At 40.6% G+C, this 16,491-nt stretch overlaps 1 protein-coding gene across 1 annotated transcript in view; it reads right to left on the bottom strand.

Annotated features, from left to right (window-relative positions):
• The window catches only part of LOC126198979 (uncharacterized), a 201,036-nt gene that overhangs the window by 157,878 nt on the left and 26,667 nt on the right, over positions 1–16,491 (bottom strand). The window contains exons 3-4 of the mRNA XM_049935649.1: positions 13,050–13,626; positions 987–1,220 (exon numbers count right to left, since the gene is read on the bottom strand). Coding sequence (XP_049791606.1) covers positions 987–1,220; positions 13,050–13,626 — 811 coding nt within the window. The remainder of the gene's footprint in view (positions 1–986; positions 1,221–13,049; positions 13,627–16,491) is intronic.

Below are 16,491 nucleotides of genomic sequence, written 5' to 3' on the forward strand. Positions count from 1 at the left end.
ATCTGCATTTCTCATTTTTTGAAGTCCGGTTATCAGAATCCCCTGCCGATCCATTTTGTCTGTCAAAATTTTGAGTTTACCTGGTTGAATGAGAGAATTTATATTGTGCGTTGCTATGTTACTTATCTGTCCTGTCTTGAGTCTAAGTTTCGGTCTGCTGTCAGTCTTGGGTAATTTCAGATGCTCTGACTCATCTGGTGGAATTTTCCTTAAAAGATTTCCTTCCGCGGTTGACTGTCAAAAGGGGTTAAACCTTTTGTGGAGCAAGCTCCGAGTTACAACTACGGTTGTGAACCGTAGAGGGGCCCAGTTGTTCGCGGTTGAAGGATACACATTTCCTCTACACCCTATAACTGCTATGGTTTTCCGCCAATACTCGGGTGGCTGGCTGTAGTGGTTTCCCACTGGGCAATGGGATCGCCACAACCCTACGCCATAAATATACCATGTATTGTAATGTTTTTGACAATGATTCAAAGAACAATTCTTAACACTAAAATGACAAGCAGGATGCCACTGAATCCAAAGAAATTCTAATGATTGAAGTGTCAAATGGTGCATCTGTAACACGAAGTAGGTGCACTAGTTAAAACAATTCTTGAGTGCAAATTGAAGTTTTGCAACAGCAAATGACACCAGCAAAGATTCAAATGAGGTAAATTTAGTGAAAAAAACACAGTGAATCTCTCTCTCTCTCTCTCTCTCTCTCTCTCTCTCTCCATACATCCCTCCCTCTCTCCCTCCCTCCCTCTCCCCCCCCCCCTCTCTCTCTCTCTCTCTCTCTCTCCCTCCCCCCTCCCTCCCCCCTCCCTCCCTCCCTCTGTGTGTGTGTGTGTGTGTGTGTGTGTGTGTGTGTGTGTGTGTGTTGAGAGACACGAGAGAGAAAGAGAAAGATGAGCTAAGAAATTATCTGTTAAAGGCCATCCAACATACATGGTATTTCATTTATAAGACTCATTTTAGCCAGTGATGTGGGAGATACAAACCATCTCAGGTGGAGGGGCATTAACAAACACCACATCATCTTCTTCTACCGTAGCAGGAGTCTTCTGCGAGGACAATGCAATACGACGCCAGTCTGCAGGGGATAGCCGGATCTCTGGCTCTGGTGGTGCTGCTGGAAGCATGGGTCCAATGCCTTCACTGTCGCCCCCCTCTTGTGTCACTACCTTGGCAATGCCTGCTGCACTAGCTGCTTCATCAAGCAGTGTCTCTAGCACCTATGGGGCAGAATTGAAGCCAATTATTTGGAGATCACAATTAAATTATGTGTAAGGATTTACAACTTCAATTACTGCATTAACATATTCTCAAAAAACTAATAAATGCTAACATGAGCAATTGAAATTCCTTTATTGACATGATGTCATTGTCTTTCTTAGCAAGCTGAACTACAATAAAGATCTCCAGTCGAGTGAGTTCGTCAAAATTATGTGGCTTTTCTGTGAGTGTCACTCCCATATTCTTCTGGCACAGTAACAAGATAGTCTCTCAGTTGGTTTATGTAGGTGCTGCATCTACAAATTAAGTTCTACTCGGGATTCAATACTGGCTACAAAACACTGCGAGTACTCCCCGCCAAGACCCAACCGAAAGGTATGCGAGGTGCAGCCTGACTCTCTGTGCCAGAAGTTGAATGCAGTTCCATTCCCACCTGCCCTTGGGCAAGGGGAAGTGTTGGCTCACACCTGGCAACAGCTGTATACGGATAATCAAAACACTGCCATGACTTTTTGCCATTTTGATGAACTCACTCACCTGGAGATTCAAATGCCTTTTATTAGTTCTTTATTGAAGAACTTGTATTCTCCTTCAAAGCAGATAGACACAGACAAACACACTTTGTTACATTACCTAGTACTGTGGCCTCACTGAAGCTAAATTTTTGAAGTGGGTGGAGCAGGGCAGAGAATAAGGAAACAAGAGGCAAGGGAAAGATACAGGTAAAATGCACATAAGGACCAAATGTTAGGAGAGGGAGGACAAGTAAAGGAAGAGCATACTAACAGTGAACCATGAGGCTCCCCCTGGTGAACATGTGGCCTTTAGTCAGGGGTTTAGAGTCAGAACAACGTACCTACAAAATTGTTTTGAGATGAAGGTAAAAGAAATTTTGCAACACTAGAAATGCTATTACTACACCACCAAATTCATATTGCTGATAAATGTGATATCTCATAGTTCTTAGTGTGTGTTTACATTCATTCAATAATTCCCAGTTTTAACGTTAAGACAGTGGTGAAGCAGGTAAGTCAAAATGGCAGATTTTGTTGACACATCATTATGACTCTAAACCCTCGTAGTGTGTTGCACACTATCATATATGAGGCTGGGGTTGGAGTGAATGACACAATAGAAAAGAACATGAGATCACTGAGAGAATAGTGCGGATGAGGACTGACATACAATATGTGATCAAATGTATCCGGACACCCCCAAAAACATACATTTTTCATATTAGGTGCATTGTGCTGCCACCTACCACCAAATACTCCATCTCAGCTACCTCAGTAATCATTAGACACTGTGAGAGAGCAGAATGGGGTGCTCCGCAGAATTCACGGACTTTAAACATGGTAAGGTGATTGGGTGTCACCTGTGTCATACGTCTGTACAAAAGACTTCCACACTCTTAAACCTTCCCTAGGTCCACTGTTTACGATGTCATAGTGAAATGGAAATGCGAAGGGACATGTACAGCACAAAAGCATACAGGCTGACCTCGTCTCCTGACTGACAGAGACCACCGGCAGATGGTCGTAATGTGTAATAGGCAGACATATATCCAGACCTTCACGCAGGAATTCTAAACTGAATCAGGGTCCACTCCAAGTATTATGACAGTTAGGTGCGAGGTGAGAAAACTTGGATTTCATGGTCGAGCGGCTGCTCACAAGCCACACATCACACTGCTAAATGCCAAACGACGCCTCGCTTGGTGTAAGAAGCATAAACACTGGATGATTGAACAGTGGAAAAACGTTGTGTGGCGATCCGATGGCAGGGTGTGAGTATGTCGAATGCACAGTGAATGTCATCTGCCAGTGTGTGTAGTGCCAACAGTAAAATTCGGAGGTGGTGATGTTATGGTGTGGTTGTGTTTTTCATGGAGGGGGCTTGCACCCCTTGTTGTTTTGCGTGGCACATCACAGTACAGGCCTACATTGATGTTTTAAGCACCTCCTTGCTTCCCACTGTTGAAGAGCAATTCGGGTATGGTGATTGCATCTTTCAACATGATCAAACACCTGTTCATAATGCACAGCCTGTGGCTGAGTGGTTACACAACAATAACATCCCTGTAATGGACTGGTGTACACCGAGTCCTGACCTGAATCCTATAGAACACCTTTGGGGTGTTTTGGAATGCCAACCTCGTGCCAGGCCTAACTGACCAACATCGGTACCTCTCCTCAGCACTCCGTGAAGAATGGGTTGCCATTCCCCAAGAAACCTTCCAGCACCTGATTAAACATATGCCTGCGAGTGTGGAAGCTGTCATCAAGACTAAGGGTGGGCCAACATCATATTGAATTCCAGCATTACCGATGGAGGACCCCACGAACTTATAAGTTATTTTCTGCCAGGTGTGCGGATACTTTTGATCACATAGTTTATCTACAGATCTACTAAATACTAAACTAATGACAGGGAGCCAGGGAGTAGTGAAATTTAAGAAGTTGATTTTGCAGGAGAGAGGTGTGAGTTACTAGATGTGTATAGCACATGTACAGAGTCCAATGGAAATCATGATCAAAATAACAAAAATAAGTGCCCATTTCTTTCCAATATTTGTGATGTGTGAAATATGTCAAAAAGGAAAGGATTGCCACTTTACATTAGTTATTGGTGATTTTAACACTAAGACAGGAACACACAAACAAGGTGAAATGGTAGCTGGATCAACAAGAGAAATAAGAGAAGAGAGCGATTAGTCCAATTTGCAGAATTTACTAAAATGCCTTTAATGAACATCTTTTTCAAAAAAGTATCCTAAATAGAAATGGACATAGAGAAGTCTCAACTTCAATATTAAAAGAGATAAACTTTATACTATTGAATTCTCCTTATATAGTTCATGGCGTCTTTGTTTTTAAAAAATTCAACACCAGCAGTGACCAACAACTAGTAAGAGCAAGGACTGGCATAAATGCATGAGAAGAAAGGTATAAATTTCTAGGAACCTAACAAAACTTAAATGAAACAAAGAAAAGCCTCTAGAAAGTCCTCTTAAGGTAAAATTTCAAGACTCGCCAGAAGAAGATCTGGCAAAAACAATTGTTTTAAGTACACAAGAAGTTGATGGCTCAAGTAAGAATAGGGATAAAACTGAGAAGGGAAGTTAAAATTCAATCTGTTCGTGACATGAAAAAAGTGTTCTCAACTGTGTAAAACCCTGAGAAAAGAAAAAGCCGATTTAAAGAAAAACAAAGAGGTCATTTGCAGTTTTCATCTGAAAAACAAATCACAAATAATGCTAAATAATAGCTTATTGTTGGCCAGAAGTAAATTACTGCAATAGATGGAGACAATGTAGGCTTGCCTATACCAGCCCAGATAGCCATGAGTGTTAAAGTGCCACTTTTGGGATTGGAAGTGTGCTGGCCCTGGATCAAATCTGCCCAGTGGATTAACAACGAGCATCAGTTTGTCAGCCAACCCAGAGGGGATTTTTAAGTGGTTTTCTGTATTCCACCAGGTGAATACCAAGGTGGTACCCAAGTCTCATCTCAGTTACATGTTTTGTAAACATTTAGAAAACTTCTGTTCATTTTCGCATGAATAACGCTACTCGCTGATAGCTAGGTTACACATATTCCACCCCAGAGGGTAATGGTGATAGTATGTGCATCCGGCCAATCCTTAAATTAACCATGCCAAATCCATTTAGTAATCATCCTGACCTTTGGCCAATGTGGGACAAAGGCATAAGAAAAAGAAGGAAAATGGTAGGCTTACCAATGAAGAGAAAATTTTAAATATCATCCAAAAAAAAAAAAAAAAGACAGAGAGAGAGAGAAGGCGAAGAAGAAGAGGAAGAAGAAGCTGTTTACAATGGACAGTAAATGACATCAAACAATCTAAGAGGGTGACTCAGATTGTCTCCTAAATCGTTTATATGTATGAGGAACAGCAGTAGGCCTATAACATATCCTTGAATAACATCAGATATCACTCAATTACTACAAACTTTGAAACATGAATCCAGTCAGACAATGGAGACGATACTCAGTTTTATAATAAATCACTTGTAAGGAACCCTGTCAAAAGCGGTATGAAAATCAAGAAATTGGAATGAATGTAAGATCCATTGAAAATAGCACTTATTATTTGGAGTGAATAAACAACTAGTGATGTTCCACAATAATTATATTTTCTAAATGCTTGGTGACTGTGTGTCAATAAATCGTTTTCTTTGAGGTAATTCATAATGTTCAAATGCAGTATATGCTCCAAAATTCTGCTCAAAACTGACACCAGTGGTATGGGTCTGTAATTCAGCAGATTACTTCTATTTCCATTCTTAACTACTCGTGCAACCTGTGCAATTTCCATTCTTTAGGTACACATATTTCATCGAGTACGTGGCCATTACATCATCATACTCTGAATGGATTCTAATTGGTATACAATATGGACAGGAACACCTACCTTTATTAATTGGTATACAATATGGACAGGAATACTTGCCTTTATTAAGTGATTTAAGCTGCTTCACCACACATAGGGTATCTATTTCTAAGTTAGTCATGTTATCAACTGTTCCTGATTTGAATTCTGGAATATTGACTTCATCTTCTGTGGTAAAGATATTTTAGAAAATTTACTTAGTAACTCTGCTTCAGTGGCACTGTCATCAGTAATGTTACCATTGGTATCACACAGAGAATGTATTGACTGTCTTGCCAATGACAAGGCACCTCGAGATACTGCTGTTAATAAGGCGAGTACACTGTTTGTTTGCTACATATTTTTACGAGCTTCAAACAGGAGCGACTTTTTTTTTTTCAGTTACCTGTGTAGCTAACAGTTTATTTTTGTTATTTCCTGCATGTTTGACTGCTTACTAGACACAGCTTTTTATTTTAATTACAGTGTAACGTACAGTTCCACTGTTGTTATCAACCCTTGTATTGACCCTCGTATCATACAGGCTTTTTTTTGTTTTGGTTAGAACAGCTCAGTTTCGGTTAGACCGTCAGTGATAGAGCACCTCAAGTTCCTGCTGCTAATAAGGTGAGTACACCATTCATTTGTTACATATTTTTATGAGCTTCAAACAGGAGCAACTTCAGTAATTGATAGGAACTGTGGTTGCTGTGTACAGATGCGAGCTGAGTTTATGACCCTTCGCTCTCAGCTGAAGGCGATGTTGGTTTCCATCACACAGTTTGGGGCTGCTGCCAAGGGACATTACTGTGGCGGAGGGGGGGGGGGGGGGGGGGTCGGATGCAGGGATGCAAGGGACATCGAGCACGTACCATGTTTCCCTTCATCGGTCCACTGCTGTGGCTGCTCCGGGTACTGTCGGCACTCAGCTTGACCCCACCCTTGAGTGGGAGATCATTCCAAAGTCTGGCAGGCAGCGAAAGCCTTTCTGAGGGGCCGACCGTAGGGCCTCCCCAGTTCGTCTGACGAACAGGGTTTGGGTGTTATCTGTGGCTGACAAGGTCTCTAAGCCGGGTGCAGAATTGGGTTTGCTGCTAGTTGGGAGCTTCGACAGTAGGCATGTAATGGGGCCCCTTAGGAGCATGGCTGCCAAAGAAGGGGAGAAAGCCAGTGTGCACTCCATGTGCATAACGGGGGCAGCCATTCCAGATGTGGAAAGGATGATTCCGGATGCCATGAAGAGTACAGGGTGCAGCCAACTGCAGGTGGTGGCTCATGTCGGTACCAATGATGTGTGTTGTTTTGGATCCGAGGAGATTCTCTCTGGTTTTGGGCAGTTAGTGGAAATTGTAAAGACTGCCAGTGTTGCTTGCGAGATTAAGGCAGAGCTCACCATCTGCAGTATCGTCGGTAGAACCAACTGCGGTCCTTTGGTGCAGAGCCAAGTAGAGGGGCTGAATCAGAGGCTCAGACGGTTCTGTGACAGTGTAGGCTGCATGTTCCTTGATTTGCACCATCGGGAGGTGGGTTTCCGGGTTCCTCTTAATAGATCAAGAGACCACTACGCACAGGAAGCAGCTACATGGGTAGCAGGAGATGTGTGGAAGGGACTGGGCAGTTTTTTAGATTAGAAGGTCTCAGGAAACCACAGAAAAAGTGTCCATCTAAAAAGGGGCAGGTAAAAAAATAAAGTAGTTGCAGTATTGTAGTTGTAAACTGTCATAGCTGTGTTGGGAAAGAATCAGAGCTCCAAGCCCTAATAGAAAGCAAAATCTGGCTACAGCCAGAAATAAGTTCAGCTGAAAGTGTTTCAAACAACTTAACAGTTTTCAGAAAGGATAGATTAAATACAGTTGGTGGAGGAGTATTTATTGCTGTCAGAAGTAGTTTACCTTGCAGTGAAATTGAAGTAGATAGTTCCTGCGAAATAGTATGGGTAGAGGTTATACTTGACAATGGGACTAAACTATTAACTGAATCAACCAATGCATTCAACAGCTCATATTCTGCATTACATAACCTCTACCAAGGTACTTAATCAGCCACGCTTACAAAAAATTAGCCATTACGTCTCTATTTGTTACTGCTGACAAACTTTTTCTTTGTTCATCGAGGTTTATGGCAGACACAATTTCTTTTGCAGTAAACATGTCTTCAAGTCAGTGACCATATCTCCTGCATAAATAATTATCCAGAACACAGTGTGCTTTAGTTATAACAATAGCAAAATCCCATTTCATATTCACTGCTCACTAGAACACATACCATTCTTCCGAAAATATGTGAACAGAAACAATTACTGAATGTTTTGTGAATGAAACTGATAGTACAGACAATATTTAGTTAATTTTGCGGTACTACAGTAACTATAACAATAACAAAAAGATAGCCAATGCATTATCAAGATGTGATGTCAGACTATAAGGTGCGAAAGAACCAAATTTCTTTTTTATCAAATAGGTTCCTCAAAATCATAAGAGAAAAATCCATAGTGGAGATCATGTGAGAATTAAAAAACAGTCGACTGAACTTTTTTATGTGAAAAGTAAACATTTTACTGAGAAACTAACTACAGAAATATATGTAAGCTTCACTTCATTTACATAACACATTAAGTTGACTACAGCCAGAGCACCTTCATCATAAAAGAAAAACATAACAAGTTGCCACAATACTTCTATTGGCATTGAGTCACATGCACACTATGTGACTGCCACGTATCTGGCATGGAAAGATCGTAAGTCTTTATCTGCTAAAGATACAATGTGATGCTGTACTACTTTTGATGGAATTGGATCCACTGAGATGGCTCGCCTATTTCCTCTTTCCAATCACTGTGTGTGTGTATGTGTGAGAGAGAGAGTGAGTGAGAAAGAGAGATAGGGGGGTGGGGGATGGGGAGGAGGAGGGAGAGGGAGGGAGAAGGAGAGGGGGGGAGAGAGATTGGGGGGGGGGGGATGTGTTTGCGTGCACAATTTCTGGTGTTGTTATAGTTGTGCATTGTTAATATAAGTGGTAGATTTAAAAAATCTGATTTACTTTTGTCTTTTTCTGTCCATATGACTTAATTCAAAACATAATTTAGACAGAATCTATGAAGAACGGATATTCATGCACCGAAATAAAAAGTGTGTTGAGGCAGCCACGCAGAAATCATAGTGACGTACAGGCTACTGCAAAATCTAAGGTTTTCTGCCGTTTGTTAAAAATGTAACGGAAAGAATAGGGAGGATCTTGACGAAGAGGAATATTACCGTAATTTACAAGCCCACCAGGAAGATACAGGAATACCTTAAGCCTGCCAAGGACGCTCGCAAACCATTGGAAAAAGCTGGAGTGTATAGGATCCCATGCAGCTGTGGAGATGTTTATGTGAGTACCAGTAAAAGAACTGTTTCTAAACGTTTGGAAGAGCAAAAGGGCAATTGTAGAAGAGGAGAAACGGAACGATCAGCTGTTGCGGAGCATGCTTTCCAGCCAGGGAACCACAATATTCGTTTTGAGGAGACACAAGTACTAGCGGCCACAAGTGGATATTAAGAAAGGCTCTACAGGGAGGCAATCGAAATTGCTAAACACCCTAATAATTTCAATCGTAAGGAGGAGGGTGTGAAATTAAATGGCATATGGATGCCGGTGTTAAAGAAGATGTGTACCACCCGTCCACTACTGGGTGATGGCAACAGCGATCGACGGCGACGGACAGCGGCTAATTGCACTGACGTTTTCAAAACACATGACGTCACGCCGCGGCGTGGAAGCGCGCAGATACGGAATTTAGCGGCAGTCAGTAGCGAGCCAGTGGGTGTGTTGGATCTTCCATCAAGCTACGGACCCCCTTCAAAATGTCTCCCGCAGTCGGAGATGAAACGTTGGGAATTGACACAGAAATCATCAACCAACCACGGCATAACAGCCCGGATAATTAAAATGGACATAATCTATGGTAAGTGCTTCAAGTTTGTAAAAGAGATTTCAAACCACACTTCTTTTCTTCATGTATTTAAGTAATCTATGACATTGAAGATATTGTAGCGATGTGTCTTTTCAAAACAACAAAAACTGCTCTTCCCACGAGTGAAAATAGCAATTGGCTATCCTTAACCAAAAAGTTTACTTTCTTTAAGAGAGATCAGAGGTAAGTCTCTCTGGTGGGTAGACCTGCCATGCAAATCAGTCACAAGAGACACATCTGGTCTTTTCACACTGTAGTATATTGTTGGAGTTGCTTGAATAGCAATCCTGCCCTTTATTTCAGTGTACATGCTACACTACTTCAAAAGTAGTGGTTAAAACTCCAAGATTCATTTCGATACCACAATGGTTTACTAACATGGAGGAGGCATTGAATTGCAGAGATGTACAATCAAAATACTACTAAACATGCTACACATATAAGCTTTCAACCAAAGGCATTCTTCAGAAACAGAAAGCACACACACATTTACACAAGCACAACTCACACACACATGGTCAATGTCACCAGCCCCTGTGGCCAGACTGCGGGCTACAACTTCATCTGATATTAGTAGCAATCCGAAGCGGGTGGCATGGATAAAGAGGCAGCCTGGGGTAGGGATAGCAGGGTAGATGTAAGGGAAGGTGGTGTGCTGCCTCAGAGGGTGCAAAGACAATGAGGTCAGGCGGATTACAGGAACGTAGGACATGTTGCACAGAGTGATCCCACCTGCATAATTGAAAAAAAGCTAGTTCTGGTAGGAAGGATCCAGATGGTGGACGCTGTGATTCAGTCTTTAAAGTGAAGCACAGCATGCTGGGCAGCTTGTTCAGCAACAGAGTGGTCCAGCTGTTACTTGGCCATAGTTTGGCAGAGGCCATTCAGGCTGACAGATAGCTTGTTAGTTCCATACCCATGTAAAAAGCAGCACAGTAATTGAAGCTTAGTTTGCAGATCACATGGCTGCTTTCACAGGTAGCCCTGCCTCTGATAGGGTTGGAGATGCCTGTGATAGGACTGGGGTAGGTGTCAGTGGGAGGCGGTATGTGACGTATCTTACATCTATATCCACTGCAGGGATACAAACCATGAGAGAAGGTGTTGGGAGCAGGTGTTGGATAAAGATAGACAAGGATATTGTGTAAGTTTGTTGGGCAGTGGAATAGCACTGTGGGAATGGAAGGGAAGGGAGTATAATGGGCAGGATATTCCCCATTTCAGGGCACAATGAGAGATGGTCTAAAGTCTGGCAGTGAATGGGATTCAGTTATCCAGTCATCGGTGCTATGAGAGGAGTGCTCCTTTGTGGCTGGAAAGCGGTCATGTGGGAGGTGGTAGGCAACTGGAGGCGAGGCATGTGAGATCTGTTTTGGAAATGGTTGGGAACGTAATTTTGGTCTGTGAAGACCTCAGCGAGAACCTTGAGATATTTGGAGAGGAACTACTCATCACTACAGGTGCTACAATCATGGGTGGCTAAGCTGTTTGGATGGGGCTTCTTGGTGTACAATGGGTGGCAGCTGTCAAAGTGGAGGTGTTGTTGGTGGTTGGTAGGTTTGATGTGGACGGAGGTACTGATGTAGCCATCCTTGAGGTGGAGGTCAACATTGAGGATGGTGGCTTAGTGGTTAGTGGAGGTGCAGGTGAAGCTGCCCCCTCCCCCCTACTATGCTATCCCTTCACTTCCTTGTGCCATTCCTCATACTCTCCTCCACCACACACTTCAGATTGTTGCTCAAGTCAGACGAAGCTGCAGCCTGCAGTCTGGCCGCAGGGGGCAGAGATAGTGGCCATTTGTATGTGGGTTGTGAATGTGTGTGCACCTCCTGTTTCCAAAGAATGTCTTTTTGCTGAAAGCTTAAATGTTTAGTACTAATTTTGATTGTGTCTGTCTGCAACTCAATGCCTTCTCTGTGTGATGAGTATATTATAAACGGAAATCTGACAAAAAAAGATATCTGAAAGAGCACAGCTAAAGGAAGCTACACTCAGAATATTGCCTGACAAAGTACCAACATTTTAGTTATGCGCAATTTGAAGCAACTGTTGCCTAAAGAAACACAGAAAAGTATGTATTATATGGCATGCAGAAATCCCAAATTAGTCAAAGTTATCCAAAAAGAATATTAATAGGCAAGTGTTACACAGAATGATGTATAATCCAAACTGCAAGAGAGTAAAATGAACTGCTAGGAAATGCATCACAGATCTCTAGCAAAATTCATTAATTAAAAACCAAGAAACCATTTCATTGCATATGCTTCATGATATTTGTAATTGTTTTATCTCGACTAAATGACTTGAGTCTGTTTAAGGTCTACAACAATGAGATATATGCCTTAGTTTTCTTTTTGCTGTGACTGTATCATTTATTTAGCTAAAGTCTAAAGTATACTTTTAAATCCGATTGGAGTAAATTAATGTAATGACAAAAAAGAGTGTATTATCTCACAGTGCAAAGTTAAAAATTATTTTATTTGTTCAACTTCTAAATTTGAACAGTTAACTATGATATCTGTTCATGATGCTATTTATTTTCATTCAAAGAGAAAGCATTTTGGGTTTTATTTTCAGCGCAATTTCCCTGTTCTTGTCAAAATTAAATTTCCTTTTGCAGAGGTAAATTTTAATGGCTTCAAGGTGGTAAATTATCTTATATTGTTATAGTTCTCAATGCATATGATAGGTCTGTAGTTTTCTCTGCTCTTCTACCGAAAACGTGATTGCTTTGGGAGACGACCAGATTTTTTTTCCTAAATTATTTCGGCCAGCACCGAGCTTCTCTCTGACTGTGTTTTGTATTTAAATTTGTAAATGTAGATGCAACTTTTGACAAACCCGATATACCTACGTTCAGAGTGTAACTAGTATGCACACATCATACATTTTTGTTTCTGTGATGCAACTGGTTTGTCACAGATATTTATAACACATAATTGTCTAATTAAGCCACTGAATCACACAGTTATTCATCAAAAAAGAAAGACAGTAAAACAGTGCTAAAGCTACATAATCACATTCAGTTCAATATAAGGTAATCTAGATGCTTATTAGTTGTGCAAATTTTATAAGCTAACTGAGTATTTATTTAGTTAATATCACTGTACAATGGGCTTCACATGAAATGAGTAATAAGCAATCATATGAGATTTCAAATATCAGTATTCAGTAGTACAACAGGAAAGTATTTTCATTTCCAGTGTTTGCTATTTTTGTTTAAAATAATCACCTGATTTTGAAAAAGCTTCCCTTTGCACTCTGTGCCAGATAATGAAAAAAAGCACACACAAATGCTTTGACTTGTTAAGCACTCCTCTTCTCAGCCTCCTCCTATAATCTTCCATTTGCAAGGTGAGATGTACAAATGAGCTTTAAAACAATTTATCGAGGAGAAATAAAGAAGAGAAAGCTACAGAAGATGAAAGATAATACTAGCAACTCAACTGATACTAGAAAACATTACTGATATTGGGTGACAAACCTCAGTGCGCTCCTGCCCCATGCTACTTAAGCAACGTTTGAGCTTATCAGTTGTGGATTCAAGGGCCTTTCGCCTAGCCTCTTCTGATCCAGGTGGTGGATTTGGTTTTTGTCGGCTTTCAATTTTTTGTAACTGATTCCCTCCTGCTTTCTTTTCAACATTTGCTTTCGTTTGCTGCTGTTGCTGTTTTTGCTGCTGCTGTTGTTGTTGCTGCTGCTGCTGTAGTTCTTGTTGTTGCTGCTTCTTTTGTTGTTGCTTTTGTTGTTGTTGCTTTTGTTGCTGTTGCTTTTGTTGCTGTTGCTTTTGTTGCTGTTGCTGTTGGTTGTGGTGGTGGTGAAGGTTCTGCTGTTGCTTATTGTGCTTTTGACTTTTAGATTGCTTCTGTTGCTTTTGACGATTCAACTGTTGTTGCTTCTGTTGCTCAGTGTGTGTCTTTGGTGGCAGTTTTGAAAAATTAGCACCACCAGGCACAAATCCTGTGGCTTGGGGTACTTGTTGCCACCCCCATGATTCCTGCTGTAGCCATGGCATAAGCGAATTTGGTGTCCATGTTGGCTGTTGTTCAAAGCTCATATATCTGAAGACACAACAAACAGAACACAAATGAACTACACAGAAGTTATAGTTGAATACTGTGATAACAAGTGGTTTGACTGGGTCATTAAAAACAATAAATCATACTTCATCAGCTTAAAGAATACTCAAAAGGAAGAAAGAACATTCATATAAACAGATCTGACCATAAACATTAAATACAAACTGTTTGATTAATATGATCCTGGGAAGTCATGGGTGGAATACAAACAATGGAAGGACTCGTACAGCTGAGGCATCAAAGTGGTCGACAGGAACACATACAAATCATTGCCTCAGATGAAAAAATATATACCAATAAAATAAAATATAATAAATAAACACCTAAACTAAAAACAGTAATCCTACCTTTAGCTGTAGTGGAAGTTTTGGAGTCCGGAGAAAGGGGGGGGGGGGGGGTTAATCAGTATTTTGGATCAATTAAACATGAGTAACCTGTGTAGGGGAACCTTCATTGTCTGTGATCTCTGGTCTTTCCTGAGCACTTCCTAATGACCTTCTTTTCCTGCTCTTCATTAGTATTATTTTTTAATGCATGATCTAGTTAGGCTGAACTGGAATGTTTTACTCTTTTGTTGCTACTTGAGATACTAGAACGAGTAGACTGTGAGGGAAAATGCAGCTCTCAAGAACATCATAGGCTTGGTTCACAATATTACATACTTTCACATCACTTTCATCTGTCCGCCTGTCTAGAAACTCTCTTGTATCTAAATGGATTATATCACTACAAATAACATCTTTCTATAATTAAGAATGTGATGCACTTCAACAACAATGGACTAATTCTTTAGTTCTTTTCCCTGGTGAGATTGAAAGCCTTCTTTAGTGTCATTATGTTAACTAATAATAATCCATACCACAATTTCTTCACAAATTTCAGTAACGAAGTTAGTCTCCCAAGTGTAGTATGTAGACAATTTTTCAAAACTTCATTCTCTTCTCATTACAGAAGTAAACCAATATGCATACACTGGGTGTTCCCTACTACAAAAGATGATCAGGAGGTCATTGGTTAGACGTTATTAGTGCCAAATTATACACCTGAACTACTCTCGACACCCAAGTGTCCTACTAGTCCCCTAGAGGGTCCTTGCCTTCAGGTGTTTAGTCCCAGTGCCTTCACATTCCCTTGGCATGCAGCTGACATAGAAGTTCTGCCATCTCTGAAATTTAGCTGTGATCATCATTCTCTGTAATGTATAACGTATCACCATCACAACTAATGGCAGCTTCTTTAACAATCACAGAGTTTACAGTAATCAAGGAATGATGATGATAGCAAAAACCAGCTCTAGAACTTGAGTTTCACCAAATACAAACCCTGTTACTGCTGGCTGAGCTCCCTCAGGTGATTACAATTAGCACCACCAAAAGGACATGTACGGCGTGTGGAATGTTACAAAGGCTATGAGAGTAACCTCTTTCAAATTAAAGCACTGAAACTGGTTGGAAATTAGTCCATCCTCAAGCACCTTTACATGAAAGGTGTTTTTCAATGATATATTTTATCTCTTTGGAAAAATGATTTGGTCTAGTCCTTAACAGAAGAAAATAACGGCTGTCCCCTATGAAATGTACCAAAATACGCCTAATTTCATACCAGTTGTCCTCGTGATACATTTAATTAGCATGCAGAAAAACAATGTAGAGAAACTTAACTGCCACATGAAGTTACAAAGGAGGTGCGCAGTCCTGATGAAAATTATGTGCACTCTGCAAAATGCAGAATAGGTCGCTGAGGAAAAAGTCATTGACTGGAAGCAAGCTGACTTATTATTCCAATATTATGTGTTTTGGGCATTGTCATGATCAGTAGTGTCTGCTTATGATTATAACTACTACAACATGTAATGTTAAGTATCTGTGTGCAACATCATTTTCCAGCCTATTTGATGATGGCTACATCCAAAACGTGTAATATTGGAATAATGAAGTCAACTTGCTTCCAGTCAATGATTTCTACCCCAGTGACCTATTCGGTTTTTGCAGGCTGCACATACATAACTTTTACAGATGCTGATCACTGATAAGAGTAAATCAAAACAAATTACTGCAGACAAAAAACCAAAGCTTGAAAATACTAGGTTCTTTCACATTCCTGAAGTTATTGGTGCCCAAAAGATATTCCTTGTGGTTCAATGAGGAGCACTTATTTTGTTCACATTTACTGCATTTTTGGCTAAGAGCATCAGCGAGCATGCTACTTTTACTATAAAGTTGATTTTTGCCAATATTCTCAACATTATTTAGTGGCTATAATGATTTTGACTTTCTAGTCATTACCAACTGCCCATAAATACTGCTTGCCCAATTGCTAAGACAAAAAGTCCAAGCAATATTATGGGCTTCTGATAATGACTAAACCATTGAAACAGGTATAGCCACAAAATAATGTTGTGAGTATTGACTGAAATGAACTTTATAGAACAGTTACTTCTCAAAATTCGGTCCAGCCATTCTTTTATATTCACCTCTTAATTATTGTGCAGAACAGCAGCACATTGGTCTTTGGTCATTATCACTGGCAAAATGGAACAGTTTCCCAGCACAAAATGGTGAACAAGTAACTTGCCTAAGATTCTGCGCGAGACAGTTCACAGCAGGCCACGAGAATTTACTAGGGATGTTTCCAGAAAGCCTCATTTCCAGCCATACAACATACGCCATTATAGACAACTACAAGAAGCTGTGCTTTCCATTGCAACAGTTGATAAAGATGGATAGTATGTACCACATAATTCAATGAAGTTCCTCACTTCTTTGAACATCGCCTTACACCCTCATCTCAATGCTGACGAAGGAATTATTTTGAACATTTTGCAAGAAAACCTGTTACATCCATATG

Source organism: Schistocerca nitens, chromosome 1 (genome assembly GCF_023898315.1).
Source record: "Schistocerca nitens isolate TAMUIC-IGC-003100 chromosome 1, iqSchNite1.1, whole genome shotgun sequence".
In the NCBI taxonomy this organism is placed as follows: domain Eukaryota; kingdom Metazoa; phylum Arthropoda; class Insecta; order Orthoptera; family Acrididae; genus Schistocerca; species Schistocerca nitens.